Source organism: Mytilus edulis, chromosome 9, assembly GCF_963676685.1.
Source record: "Mytilus edulis chromosome 9, xbMytEdul2.2, whole genome shotgun sequence".
Classification (NCBI taxonomy): Eukaryota; Metazoa; Mollusca; class Bivalvia; order Mytilida; family Mytilidae; genus Mytilus; species Mytilus edulis.
Window position 1 is genome coordinate 62,233,525 of NC_092352.1, and position 23,919 is coordinate 62,257,443.

The 23,919-nt window shown below is 30.1% G+C and overlaps 1 protein-coding gene across 50 annotated transcripts in view; it reads right to left on the reverse strand.

The window, feature by feature from the left end:
* Positions 1-683: 683 nt before the first annotated feature.
* The window catches only part of LOC139488754 (rap guanine nucleotide exchange factor 2-like), a 77,996-nt gene continuing 54,760 nt past the window's right edge, over positions 684-23,919 (reverse strand). For 6 of the 50 annotated variants that reach the window (XM_071274592.1, XM_071274589.1, XM_071274612.1 and 3 more), the window contains 15 exons: positions 23,215-23,279; positions 22,549-22,656; positions 18,203-18,461; positions 16,900-17,127; positions 16,150-16,233; positions 15,288-15,434; positions 14,658-14,889; positions 14,013-14,111; positions 13,579-13,602; positions 12,695-12,925; positions 11,239-11,409; positions 9,113-9,208; positions 6,476-6,664; positions 880-4,868; positions 684-801 (listed from right to left, as the gene is read on the reverse strand). In XM_071274592.1, coding sequence (XP_071130693.1) covers positions 4,834-4,868; positions 6,476-6,664; positions 9,113-9,208; positions 11,239-11,409; positions 12,695-12,925; positions 13,579-13,602; positions 14,013-14,111; positions 14,658-14,889; positions 15,288-15,434; positions 16,150-16,233; positions 16,900-17,127; positions 18,203-18,461; positions 22,549-22,656; positions 23,215-23,279 — 1,968 coding nt within the window. In that variant the 3' untranslated portion in view covers positions 684-801; positions 880-4,833. The remainder of the gene's footprint in view (positions 802-879; positions 4,869-6,475; positions 6,665-9,112; positions 9,209-11,238; positions 11,410-12,694; positions 12,926-13,578; positions 13,603-14,012; positions 14,112-14,657; positions 14,890-15,287; positions 15,435-16,149; positions 16,234-16,899; positions 17,128-18,202; positions 18,462-22,548; positions 22,657-23,214; positions 23,280-23,919) is intronic. The other 44 variants (XM_071274596.1, XM_071274594.1, XM_071274614.1 and 41 more) reach the window with 21 other exon arrangements.

Genomic DNA, 23,919 nt, shown 5'->3' on the forward strand with positions numbered 1-23,919 from the left:
TAAGTAATGTGGTCAATTTGATTGACAGTTTAGGAGGTGGGGCATTGTATTTAAGGTCCACCTTGTCCCTGATTGTTTGGTTATAATGACAGTTGTCAATCATATGTATCAATGTAACAATACTCAATTACCTAATCAAAATGCTTAAAAAAAGCCTGCACATCAACACACCTTAATGACATACATTCTTGAATGTACTGCTCCAAAAATATACCCATTTTTCACAGTTTATATGTGTACATACATGAGAACTATAGGGAACTATATTTCAGTGTGAATACATGAAGTAATAGTAGCTAACCTGTCGTGTTGTAAGGGAGGCCAGTGCCTAAGGAAAGATTTAGAACAAGTTCCAATCTTTCCAAAAATTAAAGGATTGCTATTCTAATAGGTATAAACCAGTCATCAAAGTTTCATGAGAATTGCTCTAAGCACTTGTGAGATATTGTCTGAAAACTGGAAAATCACCTCCTTTCTTATGAAGATAATACTCCAAATTGGGTTGTCATATTTTTCTTTAAATTATATGGGAGATAGGCATGGACCTGCAGATCATTGCTGTGGGTTTGGTAAGCCAAACCAAGCCCAAACTATTTAACATCTAAAGTCAAACATCTCTCATCATTAAAAGATACATGTTGTCTAAAACTGAAACTGCAAAACTATAACATAAATGGTACTAGTTAAGTGTTTTATAATTTATTGACATATTATCATTTTCAACAATATTTACACAAAAATAAACAATGATGTGCCATAATTAATGAGCATTTAATGACTAGACAATGTAATGAAAATTAGGCTTGTAACCATGGCAACTTTACAAGTAATGAAAATTAGGCTTGTAACCATGGCAACTTTACAAGTAATGAAAATTAGGCTTGTAACCATGGCAACTAAATTTGTAATAACATCAGTCTTGTAACCATGTCAAATTAGTAAGTAATGAAAATTTTGCTTGTAACCATGGTAACTTAATATAACAGCATCAGGCTTTTAACCATGTCAACTTTTTATGTAATCCCTTCAACATTAAGCTTGTAACCATGGCAACTGTATAACATGTAATGTCTTAACCTAAAAAATCTTTATGAAATCGAGGGGAAAAAGATCAAGGCCACCTGATTTCAATTTTATGTTTTGGAATACTGTTCCTTGTTTGACAAAACTTTTGCTTAAATATTTTTGAACTTGCCAAAATGTTATACTTTATTTAAAAAAAATAACCACCCCCAAAAAAACTGGCAAGTTACATTGTTTGACATGATGGTGATGGAATTTTAAACTACCTTGACTGGCTGTAGAGCTCTCACACTGTTTGACATGAAGCCTTCATTTGCTGAATTCTATTGGTTTTCTATTTTCAAATATAACATGGTGTATGTTAAGTCTTAATGTAAGTATGAACTGTAAAACTTATACATTGCAAAACCTGAAATGATTCAGACCATTTCAATCTGTAAAATTGGTTAAACTTTTATTTAAAAAAAAATAACAATCATTCATTCCCTTACAGACTACATATACCAAAATCAAACTCCCCCTCCCCCTTATAAAAAATCCTCCAAATTTTTTAATAACTTTTATTATAAACTGCAAAATAATATGTAAACAAGACAAATTTCAATGTTTGTTTATACAAAAAAATGAGATTTGAACAATGATTAAATGAGGCATTTTGAAATGTTTAACAGACATGTCATGTTACTGCACCTATCCCATACATGATACAATATCCCCTACCCCCTTTTATTACCATACCTTAACTATGCAAGTATCATCCTTTTCATAACTGGTAAAAAACATTGTTACTGTATTTCAATCATAATTTGTAAACAGAAGACAAAAACTCAATTCTCAGAGAATCATTCAAATAAAATTGTTTTGTTATAAAATTTTGGCCATACTGTTAATAATGCAATTTTTACTTATATTTGATATTGTAAAGGATTTGGGAAAGTTGTAAAATTCCAAAATCTTTTTTAACACTATATTTCTTTTCCTATTCAAACAAGTTCAACAATTTTTGTCTGTATTTGTTTCACTATCAAAGTCAAAGTAAAAAGTTTTTGCTTTGTAATAATTTCAATACTTACAATCTATATATACTAAAGGTTAGTTCTTAATATATAAATATTAAATTAATATATCTGAGGAGTTAATGGTATACAGGCATATATTTATATATAATTCAGTGTTCTCCCCAGGAGTTTTTAAAGTGCTGTTCTAAGCATGCACTATTATATTATTTAACTTCTCTGTCACATCACATTTTATGACTTTGATGAAATGTTGTTTATTTTAAGGTGTATTGTTAAGGAAATATTAAGCTTCCCAATGATCAAAATCAGTGTTGGTCAAACTGCTATATAATCCCATGAAATTGTTCTGAGAAAGTGTGTTGTTCAAATTTTAGGAATTTTTATATCTTTGTCAAAGGGTCAAAGTAAATATTTTGTCAAATTTTTTGGAAAATTAAATGAACCAAATTAATTTTAGTCAAGTTGATTGATACCACCTGAAATATATCAAAAAGAATACTGCTTTTACAAACAATTTGAATGATAAAGTCAGTATAAGTTAAAGAGTTTCATTAAATATAATGTTATAGGATTGAACACAATTTTTTGACAACAATGCACAAACAAACTGAAATCAGAGTCTCAAGTTTATGTATTTTTCATTTAACTCTTTCAAGTAGGATACTTAAAATAAATTTATATCTTCCTGGTAAATAAAGGTTTGGTAAGGACCTCATTTTGACCTTATTTTTTTATTAACTGGTTCCCTGAACAACTCAACACAACAAGAACATGGACATCAGAAAACAGAAAGCAAACAGGTATGGTCAGGAAACCCAAAACTTAAAATAAAGGATTGCTTTGCAAATACAGTAGTCCTGGAGATTGCAGCACATTAATGGCCTGGGGAGAACACAGTATTTACACATAAGGTCACACATATGTATTACTTCTGCTGCCTACCAACTACACATTCTGTTAAATAGTCTTTATCTGGATTGTAACACACATTCAAATCATCACACAACACATTCTTTCAAAAAATATTATAAAACAATCTGCTCTGGATTACAGTTCTCTTTGACTTTTTCTCTTGATTAGTGTATTGTTTAATTTAATAACAATCGATGATAAAACTAAAGTCTAAGAGACAAGAATTTGGTCCTACCATTAAATGAAGATTTTATTTGTACCAAATGTTTAACCCTTTCCTCAATAATGATGTCTTTGATGCCAATTTGAAAAGGATATTCATAAATATATCTGAAGTAAATTAATTTGATGAAATATTTGTTTTTCGCAATGCAATAATGCTTTAAAGCATTTTTTTTTAAATCCTGTGCGAATCAAGTGTGCAAAAAAAAAAATTCATTAAGGAAAGGGTTAAAAAAGTTCATATAGATCTCCCCACCCTTTTTCCGAGATATAATTTGTGTTTAAAAAGTGATATGTTCATTAAAATTTCTGATTTTTACTTTGACATAAACAGTTGTCTAAAAATGAAAATAAAGCACAAATTTATAAGACATCAAATACTGTAATCAGTATGACAGAATTGCTTTTGTGATTTGATCATAAATGTAATATAAACTTATTTGGAGAGGGGGGCCAAATCGTACCTTGTCTTTTGCTTGATTTTAGACCAGATCGTAATAATTAACTGAATTTAACTCTACCATATCCAACCTAATGGTAAATACAAAATAGGTTAAATGTTAACAATGTTAATTCAACATTTAGATGCAAACAGTAAAGTTTATTGATTTTATTGTCATAACATTAAATTCCTAGTCTATTGAATGAATGGAAATGTCAGGCAGCATCGAATGTCAATAGTTAACCCCCAATATATAGATTGTAATTTACCTCTAACATTTGCTGATGAATGAAATCATGAAATCCCAAATATATAAATTGTACAATAAATTATGTACTACTAAATGTCCTGATTTTCATTTCTAAGTCAACCTTGTATGATACAGATAACATAAATATTGCTTCTTTTCCCGTAATTTTACAAATCAATAATTTTTCCCATTATAAAGCTCTTTCTTTACAAATAAGAAGTACTGTTTTTATTCATACTTATAGCGGTCTTACACACACACACTCATGTGTCTTACATTCACACTCATGTCTTACACACAAATTCATATATCATATACACACACACACACACACTCATAGATCTTACACACACTCCTATCAACATTTTATCAGACACAGACAAACAAATAACAAACACAAGGATCTCCATGTGTTGAGAAAAACAACACTGTGAACATAAATACAAGGGTTTTGTGTCTTTGGCATAAAATTACTAATTGGAAGCTCATAAAAAACATGATCTTGCAAACAAAAGTGAGAAGGGTTGATCTCACTGAGAGGGATCATTCTAACAAATACATGAGAGAATAACCAATAAAATCTCAATGTCACATGACACAGATCATGGCACTCTGTGTTTGTGTTGTCAATAGTAGCACTAAGGTTCAATGGTAAACAGCACAATGATTCTAAAACTCTATCTCCCATTTGCTAAGATACCTAATCAAAATATATTATACTCTAATCTCCACTGCTATTCATCATATACTAATTATTGTCACATTCAATTAACTCTCAGTTGAGATTTGTTTATTTTTCCTTGAGATTCACACATAATAATACTTGGATAACATCTTTATAGAGTTGCCTCCCCTTGATTATGGCCAATCAAGCTGACATCTCAGAGTTACGTCCCCTTGATGACAAGGAACCAAGCAGGACTATCACAGATTTAAATGAGGAATTGCACCATTAAAACAAATGTTCATACAGCTGATACTTGTTCTTCTTCATCTTGATCTGGAAAAAAAAAGGAATAATATTTATCTCTTTTTTTTTTCTTTTTCATCATTGATTAGATTTTTACCTACATGAAGACTGTTTCTTAAATTCTTAAATACTTGTACATTGCCAAACCATGGCTCTCTGCAGTAATCTTCTACAAATCCAGTTTTCACCATTTTACATCAACCATACAGCTCTCACATCATTTCCAAACTCCTATTTCACATACAGCCTTATAACGTCTCTTAATTTTTCCAGATATTATTTAAAAGTAAGAAAAACATAATAGCTGTTAAAGTAAAGATTTCTGTATTGGATTGTGTATAATATGCACCCAGTATAATACATGCAGGTAAACAAATGATGTAAGTAAAAGATTGATCTCAAGATATTGAAATTCAAGAAAGTCACAGACAGAAGAGTGATGTAACTTCAGATGAAACTTCTTTTTTTGTTTTGTTTTCTGTATTGCAAATATGAAGTTATAAATAAGGAAATGTAAAGTCTATCTTGAAAGAGTTTGCATGTAATATCTATATGTTTTTATTTTGAGATTTTACGAAATATGATTTTAATTTGTAACACTTTCAATGAAATCATGCAGGCTTTACGATATCATAAGATTTAGTCTAGAAATCAATCTCTTGTACAATGTCTACGTAACAGTATGACATAACAAGTGCTTTATGAACTTAAAATATGCCATTTGATTTATCATCTATAACATGAAGGTCTACTGCTAAAAACTTCGTAACAGTGTGCATGGCATCAACATTCGAAAAATAACAAACTGTATTCTATTATTAACTAATATAACTAACAACCCAGTCACCATCTCAATAGAAACAAAATTATGCAAACGGAAAGTTAATAAAATAATCAAGGTTAAAACAGGGAAAAACAAACTGATGATAAAATGTATTAACTCAGATCCTGATCTACTGCTGCTAGTATTTGATACAAAACATGTTAACAATCCATCTACAATATTTCTCTTATATTCAATAAATTCCCCCGCTTTTTTTAAACCTGGAGACACCCCCCAAAAGTTATGTGCCTTACAAATAAACTGTGTAAAACAATTCAATTCATATTTCTTGAACTAGAAATCAGATCATTGTAAATCCCATCTAAAACAATGTCATTCAAGACCAAACTTTTCATTTACTATCAAAGTACCAGATGTTCCCACTCACTCAGCCAACAGTGATAAGGGTCCATAATTCAGTGAGGTAGCATTTTACTAATTTTTTCTGATGATATATAATGGATGAAAATTAACAAGGTTTGGTGATTTTTGATATCAATGAGTATACAACGATACAGGGTTTCTAGCTCTATACATGATTGTATATACACAGCAGTATGGTCAGGATAGAGTCATGCTTTAGATCTACAAATGCATTTTCCTACAGTTTCCTTTCCATTCTCTAATAATAAATACCTAAACATGTCCGACAATATTTTAGAATTTAGAAGTGTATATTTTTTGTTTTGATAAAACAATACAGAAACTTTTTACATAATAAGTGATACCCGTTTAATTTCTATATTTCTGTAGTCGAAGTTATGTAAGACTTATTCCTTGTTTTCCTTGATGACATAAGCAACATAACACCTACCCTCTGGTGCTCGGCTGTATTTAGCTGACCCGTTGTAGTATCCCATGCCCCCATCATGCGATCGGGCCCGATCATTCTTGTACAATTGCTTCTTGCGGGCAAGCTGAGCCATTTGAGTTGCAGAATGGTAGTCAGGCAAAGGAGGTCGCCGTACATTAGTGTACGTTTGGTGTATATAGTTGCTATATGCTGTTGAGAAGGCAGAAAAGGGACAGGACTTAATAATAGCAAGTTAATATTCACCCAACATTCAAATATCTAGTATAAGTCTTGCACATATAGATCATTCCATTCATTTACCATTTACATAGGTCTAATTATTCTAAATTTCCATTGTTTTGAATTGAAAGGTTTTTCTACTAATTTTTTTTTAAAAATTCAGAATTTTGGTTTATCAAAATACATTTAATTTATTGCATAAATATTGTTAAATGAGGAATGACCTAAAAATGCAATCCATATCTTTTACAAAAATTTGATCTTTTATGGTAATAATGCAAGTCTTCTTTTCTTTTTTATTCAACATAACAGCAAAACAATAGAATTCAGAAAAGAGACAGAAGAAAAATATTTCATACATCTACAGGCAAAAATAAAATGAAATATCAAAATAAAACAAAGTGAAATCAATGCATGACAAATTACATTCTAAAGTTTTGTCTCAATATTTTCAGATTTTTTATTTTATTTTAAGGATTTACTATTCTAGACAAATATAATCTATTTACATACTACAGACACATTTGTTTGAGTTAAATTTTTGTGGCTTTTATTTCTAAAAAAAGATAGATATCAAGGGGATATGTTTTCCTAGTTTAAGTGATATTCTTTATTTGTTAATTTTTTGTTGGGACGTTTTTGTTGTTCAAATAAACCAAGTTAAACTCTACCAAAGAAAAACCCTTGAGTAGTCTTGAATAGAGACAAAAGATTCAGAATGTAATTTGATAAATGGTCAAGTTATATTGATTAGGTAGTGACAAACTAGCATTCGGGATTACCATGCAATGCATACATTCAACTAACATGTTCCCCATTCCATTCAGCTGGCAATTACCCATCCCACAATTCAATATAAATAACAGGAAGTCCAATATTTACCACTTCTTTTATAAATAATCTCTTAAAAAAAAAGCTGTGTATTTACACTTCATGAAGTGAACATGATGTATAAATATTTAAATTATAGACAATCCTATGATGTCAACTTGTGATTTCAAAATCCACATTTCATATTTTTACTACTTTCAGGCTAATTTCTAAGCATTAGAACTTTTGTCCCTGAAAATTGTAAAATAATAATAAATAATGTAAAATTACGCAAAATAATAATAGTATTTAAGCTGAATTATATATGATGAAATAAACCTAAATATATTGAAAAATAATGAGTTTATGAGTTATTGCCAGCGTGTGTTATTGCCATGCCAACATAATGAAAACCAAAACAGCTACATGCTATAGCACACTAAAATGAAAAGCTTCAAGTAGTCACTCGTCTTTCTCTGAAATATTTTCTAATCAGAAATTCATTCCTAAATTTGACTGCTTTAAATCTGTTAAAATATAAAAGACGGCTAAGCAAAATTGCAATGTTTCAAAAAAAATATATATACCGTTGCTACTGGCAGTCATGTTTCAATGAATGTATTTTCAAGCCACCTCATATTTAGACAGATCTGTTCTGAATGTTTGGAGTAGATTTTGAGTAACCAGAGTTGATTAAATTTTGTCTACAATTAGATTGTGTTTACCATTCACTGTATAACAAGATCCTATCTCCTATACATTATGTTAAGTATGTCAAACCTGCTATAAAGGTCACCTCTACTTAGACGGTGGTAAAGGGTAATTTTCTTGCAACATGTTTTGCCGTTTTTATTTCACATGCAGCCATGAAAAAGGTTCGTTGTTCACCATGTTTCGTAAAATCAGTATAAAGATCAACGTGCAAGAAATGTTTAAATGTTCGTTCATCTTGAAATGGCAATTTTATTTCGCTTTCTTCCGTGCAGATACCCCTGCTTTACGCCCCTCTATTAAGAGAAAACTGTTTTGGCAGGTGACCTTCATCTCTTCCTGCTGTGGTAATACTTACATATCATGAACCTTAGTTCAAAGGTTGTCTTACTTGTAAGGTCAATTTTCTCTAATCCTGAGGATGACCTTTATATACAAGTTTGACAGTGAATTGATTCAATTTTATGACAGATCAAGGAGAGTATCTCCATAAATAACGATCCAAAAATAAACTGAAATCTACTCATTTACAATAACAGGAAGGCTGGAAGACACTTAATGATTTCCAGCAGGTTTTATTCCCATAAAAAATATAGCAAAGATTGGGGTAGATTGATCTTGACATAATGAACAGTTTAAAATAACATTTACAGCAAATATAGCCATCCACCTTTACATTTAATCAATCAGTTGATTTAGAATCTACTCCAAGCTCATTCAGGACAGTGGTTAAAGATCTTTTACTTAATAAATAAATCTACACATCAATAAATACACCCAAAAAAAGAGAATGTTGTCAGCTTGAAACTTTTCATCTTATGAGCAAATTAATAATGATATGAACTGACACATGCCATCACAACAATGGTGGGTAAATGGATGAGAATGATTTCTCACCTGGCGAGTTTTGCATAACCACATGGTATGGCGGCAAGGGTGGCCGCACCTGTGGCTGTGCTACAGGTGGAGACTGTTGTTGAGATTGAGATGTCGCTGGAAGATACAACAATGTCGTACAATACAAGAGAAACACATACACAGGAGATAAACAACAATCTATACGCAGTCACTATATATCATGGGTAAAGAAATACCTATAACCCAGAGTTCAATCTGTAAAAAACATAGGAAAGAATTTTCTTGAGGCACAACACTAGTGAAACCTTCATCAACTTTCTACAGTCCAAAAAATTTAAGACAAAATTTTGTAAGTCATAAATAGTACAATTTAATTATTACTTATTTTTGTTTATAAGAATACAGGTTCACTTTAGGTCAAGATTTTTATCTCCAAACAAAATTAGTCCTTGCAAACAATTGCTATTCCAGAATGAACAGAATGATAAATTATTGTCATTGATGAAAATCTCACTAGTAATTGTCACATAGAAAGTTTAGAAAATCTTAATCGATGAGACTGATATCGGAGCTTAAGGGTATTAATTCAACTGTATCTCTGAACATCAGGATATTCTTAGAAGTTTGGACAGTGTTGCATCTATTCTCGTTTTGCACTGATAAATTTGATATCTGATGACATCTGATTATTATCTGTAACAACTGACCAAATGTATACTCCTCTCAATTCAAATCTCAACATTAATTTCTACATTTCACAGATAAAAAGTTTTGTTTAAAATTACACAAAAATCCTTGGATAAAATTGTTTAATTTTTATCTCCTTATTATTCCAGAGTAAGTGAAGAAATTAATGTTATCTAATTTGAGTTTGAATGAATCTATTTTATATTATGTTTCTAAGATTCCTACCAATATATGTGTGAAAACCACCAAAATGGTTCTTAGCTAATTATACCCAATAACATGTTGTAAAAGTATAGAAATAAAATATAGCCAAGTGCCTGAAAAAAGCAGCTACTAGCAAATTTTGGCAATGTTTGCAAATGCAAAAAGTATAGATGCAAAATAACCCTGAACCAAAGCAGTATCAACCTGCATAAATATATACAGCATCTGAGAATAACAGAAGCGGGTACAATACAAGTATGGGTCAATATACATACAAGGGATTTACACTACAGTTCCTGTGGATTGTCCATCCAACCGTCCACAGTGATAAGTTAATCTTATGTCCACTCAAGCTAACATCTTGTATTTTGTAAAATTGTTAAATTTAAATGCTTTTCTAATGATATCCATGAATTGAACTAATAATTTAAATAATCAAGCCTGTACAGTTCATAAGGTGGACATTTGAACAAAGGTACAAGCATTGTCCATTCTCATCCCCATTATGGATGGGAAAATCCATCTGACCTGTAGTGTACTATATTTAATTAAATGAACAAATTGGAAATTGCTTAAAACATAATTGTGACTTAGGGAGACAACCTAAATACTTTCTCAAATATATGTCCAAATGTTACATTTTGAAATATAATAATTTGAAAGTTTGTGTAATCAATTCTTTTTTTCAATTGAATGAATCTCACTCTACATTGTATAATTTTTCCTTTCAATTAAATCTGAAAAAATATTTTCATTTGGAAATTAACATTCCAAATTTATTTACAAATGCTTAGATAACAACAATAAATCAACATTTCAAATATAAAAAATCGAAAAAATTTTACTGGTATTCAAATCAAATTTTGAAATGACATTCCAAGGAAATATCTTTCACCACTGAATTCTTTTCACAATACTACATTGTACATGTTCATATCTTTTTCCATTTTCCGTTTCGTATCTCATGGTCTCAAAAACATATAAAAATTATTTTTATTCCGTAAAGTGTCAAGGCACATTTACCAATTATCTTTAATGTCTGTTTCATCTGTGAACATTCTAAAATATATAAATCTCTTAATAAAAAGACTTATATATCAAGAGCATTAAGATTATTAGTTTTTTTACAATATAAATTAAAACAGAGATACACAAAACATATTTTGAAGAGGAAACATCAATGGTGGAAAAGTATATCCAATGAACGCACACTTAAAACTTCCTGAAATTACAATAGATAACAATTTCCAATTGTTTGCGAGCTTGACACATACCTGTTTGAGGAGGATTAGCAAATCTGTGATGAGGAGATATAGTTCCTCCTGATCCTGCCGAATGTACACTTTGGGAGTCGTAACTATTCCGCCCAGAATCACTCTCGTATGTGGGAGGGGCACTGTGGTTACTACCTGTCGGACTTGCAGATTCTGTTGAACCAAGGGAACCTACAAAAATAATTCAGTACAATTCACTTAAAATAAAGCTTTAAATAAAGGCAAAATTCTCATATACTGTATATTCTTTTGTAGATACAATGTTAAAAATTTCTTTGACAAACAAAATTTTTTATTTGGTCTCTTTTGGATAGTTGTTTTATAGGATACCATACCATGTTTCTTGATATTATATTTAAATATATGGAAACATAAAAAGTAAATAAATGAGCTCTTCAAACAATTTCATAATAAAAGGAACAGAACCTAAATATGTTGCAAAAAATCAGTTAAGTTCAACGATCTAGATTTAAATTGACTAATTGTAGGAGTTGGTTACAGAAAAAATAAGCAATATATTTTGTAAAAGTTGCTGAAAAATTACTTAGATCCCAAGTCTGGAAAAATGATTAAACAAGAATGTGTCCCCATTACACAGATGCCCCATCCGCACTATCATTTTCTATGTTCAATGGACCATGAGAATGGGGGGGAAATCTCTAATTTGGCATTAAAACTAGAAAGATCATATCAAAGGGAATATGTGTACTAAGTTTCAAGTTGATTGAACTTCAACTTCATAAAAAAAATACCTCGACCAAATAAGTTTACCTGAAGCGGGACAGGCTGACGAACAGACCCGAAAACATAATGCTCATAAATGGGACATAAAAATCCTCAATCAGTTACAAACTAGGTACATGTGCTGTTTTTGGTCAATTTTGGTGAATAATTACTTAGTTCCCAAGTCTGGAAAATAGGGGTTAAAATCCTCACACAATTATTCTATAATAGCAGGTGCACAACTTTATTTTGTGTTCAATCTATCAGTGAAATTTCAAGGGTCTGGTTTGAAAACAGTAGGAGAAATCTCTTTATTTATAGAAATTCAGTTATGTTAACAAAAAAAAAAGGTAACCCTTTCTTCTTATTGCTATGCTGAATGGCACCCATGATGGTGATAAAAAGACAATTAAAATTCCAGTATAAACACCAACACCTATGTTTTGATTCATAACATATACGCAAAACACTTATAAAATAATAAACATTCATTTAAAGTATATAAACAAAAAGTCACCCTAATAAACTTCTCCATGCAGAGAAATATTACAAAGTCATTCAAGCATAAACAAAACAGTAAAGAAATGCATGCTGTTAAAGAAATGGATAGAGGTTTGTTCCTGATTATTTTTATTAAAAAATGTAAATATCATACTGCACCAACTTAAAGTTAGAATACTCTCCTGGTACGTAAAACAAACCCAACATATCTTGTAATTTTGTAAGTTCTTACCAGTCCGAACAGGTTTGTGTCGTGAGCTGATATGGCTCATAGATATCACAGATGAACTCTCAGGAGTAAGATGAACTGGTCGAGTATGTCTCGGAGAATGCTGCTGCCGTCGATTTGACATTGGACTAGTGAGATTGGTTGGGGGATGATGATGTGTATGCTTAGATGTGTGGGGTCGGACTTTATCAGACAAACCCATGAGTTTTCGTATGGTTTCGGGAGACTCAGCACCTAATTAAGCAAAAGTCACATGCAATATTAGTTATGAGGAAAAAGGAAATCATTCAATAGCTCAGAAATTATTCTATGTATAGAAATTTAGTGATAACTTTGTTATTCTAAGGCCTTTTGTCTTTAGAAGGTTATAAGAAATATGATAATTTGAGCTGCATTTTTAAGAATACAGCTAGAAATTCAAATATGCCTTATTCATGTAAGTAGATATTTAGCCCCCATTTATTTTTTGTCTTCAAAATGCCAACTATATATACCGTGATTCTCCAGTAAAACAAAATCATTTTTATAGAAAATTGATAAATCTGTAAACAGCTGATTGGCTCAGAGAAATAAAGATATTTTTTTAAATAGGAAACATTCTATTTTGATAAATTGAACGATTTCTAAGTTTGGGGAAACAAAAGAAGTAAATAAAAGATATATAAAAAAAAACAGCAATACAAAATGTTGTCATGACAGAAAAGAAGCTTTAATAACAGGCAAAGTAAACAGAAAATAATAATTGATCAATTATCATGCTGAAGGTCAATCAATATACAAAGAACATACATAATCAAATATATAAGCAATGTTTATCCCACATGAACATAGAGAGAAACCTTTCTTTTTATTGATTTGCAGAAGATATAACTATTAAAAAAAATTACCCTTTCTGTCACCTGCGGTTGCTGCTGTCAATATAAAAGTGTAATATTGACTTGAAAAGAAGTCCTTTTTAAAATTTTAAACATTAATAGGTTGAAATTTCTGAAAAATATTGATTAATTAACAAATAGCAGCAATGCAACATAATTTTAAAAATATTAGAGTCTTCCAAATTGGCTGATTTCACTGTCTCAGACAATTTGCTTACTGTAAATTCAGAAATTATTGCGTAAATTTATTATTGCGATTTTGTCAATTTTGCGAAATTGAAAATTTCTGTTTAATTCATAAACAAAATTTCAAAATGCGAGTTTAAATAATAGCGATTTTAATCCTGTCACATTTTTCGCAATAACTAAAAATCTGAATTTACAGTACTTCTTACATAGTCCACATGACATTTTATACTATATTTTTTCAGATAAATTTGACTTACCAAATCTGGGACCACTTGGGACTATAACTTTCTTTTCTTCAGTTAAATTTGGTGTTGAAACACTGCTGCTTAATGAATGTAATGTGTGATCTTTCTTTACTGTAGAAGAAAAGAAAACTTTAGCAATGCAGATCCAGACTTACTCTTACACTTTTCTATTAATGGAGTGATCTAGTTTGCAATTCTGAATATTTTTATTAATACATTTTCACTCTAATATGTCAAATTTGGATTTACTTCCTAAGGAAATCAAGTTTTTTAAAATGTTTCTTTAAAAGGTGCATCAAACAAAAAAATTGTCTAGCAGAAAAACTTTGGAGTTATTTGTAAGAGTCCTACCAAATCAGGATTATTTTCTCTCAGTTTATATATTTTAACTCCAACCTTATTAGATATTTTTCTATATCCCTGTTTACAATGTCATTGAACCGACACCAAATTATTGTCTTTTGTAGATTTTATGAAGTTATGAATTGGTTCCTTTGTTACTAGTTTTTTTTTTGTGTTAGGTTTTGTTTCAATAAGTCAGAACTATAATGGTCATTCACTGAACTTTCAACAGATGATTAGAAATTACAAATTTGACAAAACTAAAGTATTACCCAGAATGCAGTTCATTCTGAAATGGTAAATTATCTCCCTTACCAGGAACTTCACACTGATGAGACATTTCCATTAGTTTTTCTTCATTGTCTATCACTTTTAGATTACATAAATATGACTTCACACGTCGTTTCATCTCGTTTTCCTCATACATCTTTTTTGCATTAGGTAACGTAGAACCACGCCGTGCCCTCATTCTCTTCATAGTTGCTAAACCAGAGACCCAGGTACTTTCATCATGGCTTGGTGTTCCCAGGAACATTGTACTTACATCCTGGTGCAAAACAAAACAGGCATTAAATATTTTACTGATAAATACATTAATCAGATCAGGTTCTATCTTTATGTTTATAACCTAAATGTTCATTATTTTCTGTTTGTATTTCTATACGCTTGAATATTCTGAATAATTTAAACTACATACATTTTGCTTTATCTAAAGATTATTATATATCAATTCTTTCACAGGTACATATTAAGTACATTATCATATTTTTATTTTTTTCCACAAGCTAACATCCACATCATTTGTTTTCTGGTGGACATTTGTCTCATTAGTAAATATACCACATCTTCTTATTTTAATATAAATTGCTTACTTCTTTATAATGCTGAAAACAAATAATTTACAACCTGTAATTAGTAATCATAAAAGAACTAAGTTAAACTTACATATTTTGCGGAGGCCATGTTGCATATATGTCTTGTTTCTCTTGCTATTAAACGGAACTTTTCAAAGTTGACTAAACCATCTACATAGGAATCATTTCCTAGATGTATAAATGTCAAATCTTTCTTTGCAATGGGGAAAAAAGGCAGCTGAAATATATAAAGAAGGAAAGTTTATTGAAAGTAATGTTTCTGAACAGGTTGCTGTGCGAGTTGTTGGGCATTTGTTACCCTCTGGTTCAATGAAACATACATGAATATGTGCAGTCTGACAGTACTTGTTAAATTTGTTTTTGATCAACTAATTGGCCAATGCAGACATCGAAAGTGGATTTGCAATTACTTTATAATACATCAATAAAGTTACGGCTTTTTTCTTGTTAATTTTCCTATTACTTTTCACACTTTTCCGAGAAAAAAACTAATCAGGGTCAAATTTATTTGAAGCAATGGTGCATGACATTTTCCCCAAAAAGTTTTCCACAAACAAGTAAACCAACAGCCACACAGACAGATAGAACTATCTCAGTACAGCATTAGCTTATAAGAAATTAACTTAATTTTAATGTATATGTCATTGTAACATTATTAATTTTTTCTACATTCTGAGGCATTAAGTCTCCAATGCTCTCATATACTGTTGATGGTGACACAGTCACTGGAAAACTAATTACTCATTTTAAGAGACATTTCTGGCAGTATATAGTAACTGCTTTCTGCTGCTTTTCTTTTTAACCATAAGACATATATTTTACTTACTGTGACAATTTTCTGCACTATTAGCCTGAAGTCTCATAAATATATACATCTCCTTTTATTTATATTTAGAAAAGAGTTAATGCATGATTCAAAACATGTGACTTACCATTGGAGGTTGAACATTTTCATGATTCATGAGATTCCTGTATTTAGACATGTTCCTGGAGGGATCCATTAAGTCTCGCAAATCCTGTAAACACATATACTTAAAATAAAGTCAAATTTCAAATATCAAACTAAATTCATTTTTTGTAAATGTCAAAAAGACCATTCAACTAACAAGGCCATACCAAATCAATATCTTTTTTTAGGTAGCTCTGAAGTTGTTTTTTCCCCTGAAATATAGCTGCAGAATCGTAGCTCTTAGGTTCTTGTGGTTTTTTTTGACTATTTGCAGACCATGTTTCCGCAGCTACCTGAACATAACTAGATGTTTTATAAGAAAGTTTCTGACTTTTGACTAGAATATTTGTGTCAAAGGTCCAAATTTAATTCAAAATAATGAGTTTTATCAACAAAGTCACTTCTGATTATAAAACTCAAAAGCATTTAATACAAATACCATACTTACTATACTTCACTACAGACACATGTTGGTGAGGTGTGAGTGGAGATTTTTTTCCATGAAAATTAGTACCCACAAAAATAAAGAATAGAATTCTAATATGCAGGTTTTGAATATATTCACTAGTAACCTTCTGATAACAAGGATATAACTAAACCCAAACACAAACCAACAGGTAGATAATCTGCCTGCCCTCTTGGAATCAGTTAGGCAATACCCAACATCATTATTACCCATCCAACATCATTATTACCCAAACTTCAATCCTAATATTCATAACATCATACTTACGTTGTACGTTTTGGCATATTTATTTGGCACTTTTTCCCAGGTATTGCGTAGCCTGTCCACACAGTTATGACTTAATCCACTTATGATAGCAAACATAGAATTAAAGTTTTTACAGTCTTTACAATGACGAGCCATTTTAATAAAATGTTTGATGAGTTTCATTCTCTTGACTAGATTCAGTTCGCCACAGACTTCCGATATCACCCAGAACATCTCTCGGTTCACCAACTGAAATAAACAATATTGAGGTTATAATTACATTCAACATTAAACTTTCTAACACATAATTTGTCAGATTTTATGATTTCTTAATTCTAATTTTGGCACTAATACTTCCAATTGATGCTTGTGTCAGGAAAAATGTCTCGAAGAATATATCTTAATGGAGAGTTGTCTCATTGGCACTCACACCACATCTTCTTATTTCTATTTATGTCACCATGTCCTATAACACATCTTTGCCCAAGTGACCCCAATATCTTGGGCAGTTCATTCATAAAATTAAAATTGGAATCTTGTGAAATGTCAAATGTCAATGTCATTGACAACTATATTGTCTTTAAAAACATTTAAGTATTTTTCATTATTAGGGAATTCCAAAGAGCCAATTAACCCCAAAACATATTTGATAACTGATATGAAAATTTCAGGTCAAACTTTCAAATTTAAAATTTCGAGGCCAAACTTTCAAATTTAATTGCTTATCTCAGATTCTTGAATCATCTGTTCTAAAAAAATAACCTAGGACTTTTATACAAAGAAACGTACCCAAATCTGGATATCTTTAAAAAAAAAAAGAAAAAAAAAAGAGTATTTTTTAGTGGAATAAAATATGCTCTATCTACATGCAAATGCAGCCCAAATAAAAGGTTTGTACTCATAATTCTCAATGATTGCGATTTCAAAGGTATGATACCTGTATTTATATGTATTTTGTTTTGATTTTTTATAGGTCATAATTCTTCATATCCTGCTTCTTTTTTTTTAAATAGAAAATGATCTCTAGTAATTGAGGCACGTTAGCAAAACCTACTTTTTTTCAGTCAGGAGAAAGAGACTATATTATGTCATGAGCCTTAATCATTGAAATTGCCTGGGAAAGCAGTGCTAAACAGATTATCAATGGTCTCTAAGGATGTTTCTCAGCTACAAATCACATCAGGGCTGTGGCCTGCTCTTTCTTTTGAAAAACAACTGATAATCTATAATTCTACAAGCATTACCTCCCTTTTCATATTTACCAATCAAATTTGGAAGAAACCTTAAATTTGATATAATATTTAAACAAAATTTTGCTTTGTACCTCTGAAAACTTGTTTAAACTTGGGGTTCCATATCTTGCATTGAGCTTGAACAGGTCATCTATATACTCTGTTGGTTCTATATCTTTGAATACTTTGAAATCTTCTAAGGTCAGCTGGGATGCCACTTCTGTTGTGTTGAGCTGTAGTAGACTTATCTGTGCCTCTCTGATCAGTTCTGACCGCAGCTCGTCTGGTACCAGTGTCTCCGTGTTCAAATTATTCTTTAAGTAATACCTGAGTACACATGGAACAGTGCGCCTGGGTGAGTGATCAGAAACAAAAACACAATATTAACCCCTGGAAACTCCATGCCTGGCACACACACACCCACACAAACAGACAGACATTTAAATGCGTTGTTAAAACATGATGATGTGTTAGATGAATTGTATATGATATATCAGAACTGTTCATAAGAAGTATTCTATAATTTAAAAGGTTTGAACATTTACTCAATTTGTTTTTATTTCTTTGCTTTTCATAATGGGTTGGGAAACAAAAATTATAATAACAATTTTTGTGAATTTTAAGTTTTATATTTTTTAAATGATTTGACAGAATTCATATGACAATAATTACATGTATCAGTTTAAAAGGAAAGAAAATTATCATAAGAAAGAAAACCAACTTTCAAACTTAGTTCTGATATCACTTTCGTATACAATTAGATAAAGACCTTTGACCTAAGGAAATATTAAAAAGTTAATTTGATATAAAATTAATCTGATCTTTAACATATATAAGGAAAATCAATATTTGGTATGTTTTAAAACAATTATCTGAAAATTCATTTGCAAACAAAATATTTCATCATTTTGAAAACATCTACCATATCTTTATTATTGAAAATAATATAGCAACAATTTGAAAGAATAGTATACAAATCTTCTTACTAAAAGTTTTCCTTAAGTATTTCTTTCCTGAGAAAACTAGTCATTTAAAGTGGCTTTTAATATAAAAAAATAACAACAGACAATCACTTTAGAATTTTTCACACAAATTTACAATAGTGTAAAAAAGTTTCAAAATTTCTAGAAAATTCCTACTTATTTAATTAGTCAATTATAAATTTAAAATAATTTTATCTATGATTAAAAAGTTTCGAACTTCAAGTGATGTTTTCCGTTGAAGGAAGTTTAACAATGGAAGGCAGAGATTTATACTTTAAACCAGGTCACCAATTCTCAATTGTCTTCTACCTAATTGTGGGATATCAATAATAAAATGACAAAAAAACACCTTGCCTTTTTTTTTCCTCATAAAATTAAATACCAGCAATGAAATTTTCTTGGAAAAGCTATCCGGCATGAATCATTTTGCTTTTATAAGGTTACAAACCAATGATTCAGGTGCACTTTTTTCAATATGCAGCAAAGTTGTTACAAATACTTAAGCCACAAGTGTGTTGAATTTACTTTTCTTATAAACATCTTATTACAAATGCAGCAGTTGGTAGCTTATAATTTAAACCACATGTTGGTTGAATTATCTCCCTTAACAATTGAAAGCTAATAGTTAAGTCATTGACCATGACAACACAACAGGTGCTCTTACTGCTTACAAATATTAATTACAATCTCCTCTTGTTTGTTAAATTTGAGATTTAAAAACTAAAATAAAAATTTATCATAAAGCATTAACTATGTCAAGCTATCTATTTAAAATTGACATGAAAACTGATTACAACATGTTTGCTTTATGCCATTTATTAATATTTATTTTCATGTGTCAGTTTTAGTGATTGAGAAAACAGAGTAGCTAAAATTATCCATCAATATTTGGCAAAAAAGTGTCCATCAATATTTCCAGAAGTTCAAATCTATACATATGTTTAGATATAATAATGAAATATTTCAAATGAAAGTTTCTAATTATGTTTCAGAAGTTTTAATTAAAATAAGTTTAATTTGATATCCTTCTACAGTGACTGGTCTTCATATTAAAGATTTTCTATTCTTTAAAAAAAACATCAGTATTGCATTAGGTATAGAAGTTATATGGAATTTTGTTCACCTCCTAAAGTTTTATTTCTAGATTAAATTCTTAAACAAACAAAAATTAAAAATGTTTCCTACACTTATTTGTTTATTTAAAGTAAGGATTAATATAAAATCTATTATCATGCCCTATTAAAATTAGTACAAATGGTTAAAGTGTGATCATCTTTGGACAAATGCCCGATTTAAACTGGTACAGAAATGTGTCTGAACATGTGACGAACCTTGTACGATAACCATGAATACAAAACTTCCGTGATGTTTCCACAGGAAATCTCTACTTAGTGCAAACCAAAATACACTTACTAAATATGTTTAACTTTGTTACATGTTAGTAATTTACTCATCAAAGCAGATTAACTAGATATTTTTGTTATATGCAGGAAGTTTATGCACATGCATCAAAGATATTAATAAACAAAATAGTTAGTAACAAGAATATATCATTCATTAATATAATATGCAGATATATAAAAGCTATGCATTGTATGCAGCCCTTAAAACTAAGAACAGAATGTCTAAAGATCTAAAAATATCCAAAAATGAAAAAAAAACAAAAAACTTTTAAAGCTTTCTAAACTAGAGCTCACAGAGACCTGCAACTTCATTCCTAAATACTTTAACTTATCTAATTAAACAAACATGGCTACATCTTATGATAAACTGGTTTAAACTATTTTTCAGTTTGACCGACCTAAGTCTGTAATGGATTTTGTTATATTCGACTGTTGATATTTAGTGGCAGTGGACAAATTCAAATCTGATGATTAAATACAATTATAGAACATACCATCAGAATTAAAAGTTTTCTTTACAAAAAAATCCAAAAAAGTTGCATTGCTTAACCAATGCCAAAATGTACAACATTAAATTTCCAAATTCACTCAGTATTTCATGTATTTCACAGAAAAAAAGAAAAAAAACAAAACAAATAATGTAGAAATGTCTGAATAATGAACGATGAAAAAATGTGCATGCTGTGAAACCTTTCAACCCAAATAAGCACAAACTCAGGCCGAGTTCCAGGAGTATACCTTAATTTTACAGCACCTGCTTGTAACTCAATATATATACGTTAATAACATGGGAGAATCGAGTTTATTGTTTCAATTGGAAAAGTCGTTACACTATATCGACTAAATTTCCCAGAGAATAGCTGTGAACTTACTTATAAATCTTGTGAATCAAAATTTTCTTACGAATATTTCATTTTTTCTTTTTTTTTCAAATGATATTGCATGTCCATCATGCCATGGCTCACTGTTTAATATGAACAAAAGGAAGATGTTTGGTTTATGTCAATGAGACAGCAACCCAATGACATAAAACAACCAAGAAATGTTCATATTTCATTCATTTAGAGTTAAGATTTTTTTCTATCACTTTTTGTTATATTTTGTTCAACGAGCTTTAATATAGCAAGTCATATTAACTGGGAAATGCATTGAAATCCAATATGTCCAATATGAGTAACAGACTTTTCCGAAAAACTAACTCTCAACCCCCATATCAGTATTTAATTGAAAAAGTGCATAATTTATCTTAAAGGTGCTGTATCCATTTATATATAAACTGTGGCATGCAATTAATTCAAATATTGGAAATAAATATTGAAAACTTTAAAAATATTTAAAACATTCAAACAAATTCAACTGTTCACCTATATAAAAAAAACTTTTCTTAAATAAATATTGAGGTATCTAAACTACTTAAAGTGTGTAATGCTTTGTGGACTGTTTTTTTGTCAGTTTGCCTTTTTTGTTTTTTACCATGGTGTTGTTTGTCCTTTGTTTTAAGGTTTGGGACTGCTCTCTATGTATCATTCCAAATTCATTGCTTACATGGACATTAATCAGGAACATTCTATCTCTGAAGTCTTAGATTTTGCCGCAAGGAAAATTTGTGAACGACTTATAATATGCAAAGAAATGTGATTCTATAGAAGCTAAATATATAGTTGCTATCTAACTGCACATGGCTTTGAAGAAATATTGACTCATTTCTGAGGAAGTAAAAGATGAGTATATATGACGAGAAAATATGTTTTTTTGGCTGAAGATATATTCCGCAAAAAGAAAAGCAAGGATGTTCTCATCTATTGAAACTAAATACAATGTTGATATTCTAGCTATTTCATATTATCTAATTTTTTTAATATTTATAATTTGCTAGCTTTTTTCTATTTCAAACATAGTTTAACATTCATAAACAGGAGAACATCCCTGTTTAAGGTCTACATAGAGATTTCTATATAAAATGGAGAGATATAGGGAATCCCTTCTACCAAGACTTTCAGCTGAGAGGATAAGCTACATATTACATCATGACTATTTTAGGCCTTGTCTTACCTGCCATTTAGATTCTGACGATCAGGTAAATTACACATTTGCTCAGGTAAACGCTTCTGTTTAATCAGACTCTCATTTTCTACAGTTACTTCACATAGAGAAAAGTTACTGAAATTAAAAATCATTTATAATTATAAATTATAAAATATACATAAGAACAATTTGCTTATTTGTTTTGATAACGTCTTTGTCATTAGGTGTCTGGTGGTTAATTGTGTTAATTTCTATATTTATAATATAAAATAAGTAAAAAATATCTGAGATCAATCAATTTGAAATCTATCCTTTGGCAATAATAAAGCACAATATCTTGAGAGTAAAATAGATACACACAATTGTGCTAACACCATCATAGGGGAATATAAAAACAAACATTTTGAATATGTTGCTTATAAACTCTATTTATCGAGAAGCAAAATATGAACCATATATAAAATTTTAGTCAAAAATTGAGTACATGTAAGTTTAAATAATTTTCATTTTGTTAAATAATTACTATGGATTAAAATGAAAAATCTTGTTAATCTCAACATTATTGGTATTTGTTCATACAAATATTCTAAACAAGGAAACTTTCTGGACAGAAATTTGATTAAAATCATTAAATCAGAATGTATGCCTTGGTATTAAACGTGATTACTGAGTTGTATGGCTATATAATACTACCTGCTAGGATCTGTAACACCAAATTCTTGTAAAGCTAACATTACCACTTCTTTTGATGTAACATCCTAAAAACAAAAATATAGAGTTTAATCTAACAACTGTAATCAGTCGTGTATAGTACTTGTGTATAATATGCACCCCTTTTCATCCCCCAAAACTGACTCTTTACAATTTCAATTTGTGTGTGTAATATGCACCCCCTTTTCATCCCTCTAAACTGACTCTCTACAATTTTAATTTGTGTGTGTAATATGCACCCCTTTTCATCCCTCTAAACTGACTCTTTACAATTTTAATTTGTGTGTGTAATATGAACCCCTTTTCATCCCTCTAAACTGACTCTTTACAATTTTAATTTGTGTGTGTAATATGCACCCCTTTTCATCCCTCTAAACTGACTCTTTACAATTTTAATTTGTGTGTGTTATATGCACCCCCTTTTCATCCCTCTAAACTGACTCTTTACAATTTTAATTTGTGTGTGTTATATGCACCCCCTTTTCATCTCCCAAAATTGTGAATATTTGATATTTCAATTCGAAACTTACTAAGCACTGAACAAAAATGAGGATATATTCACAGTACAATACTATCTGATGTTGAGAATTTAGAAACTCACTATTTTTTTGCCTTTAATAAAACCGCTCACCGTCTAATCCTTGTTAAACTCATATAAAAATCTGAATATATATGATGGGCCCCTGC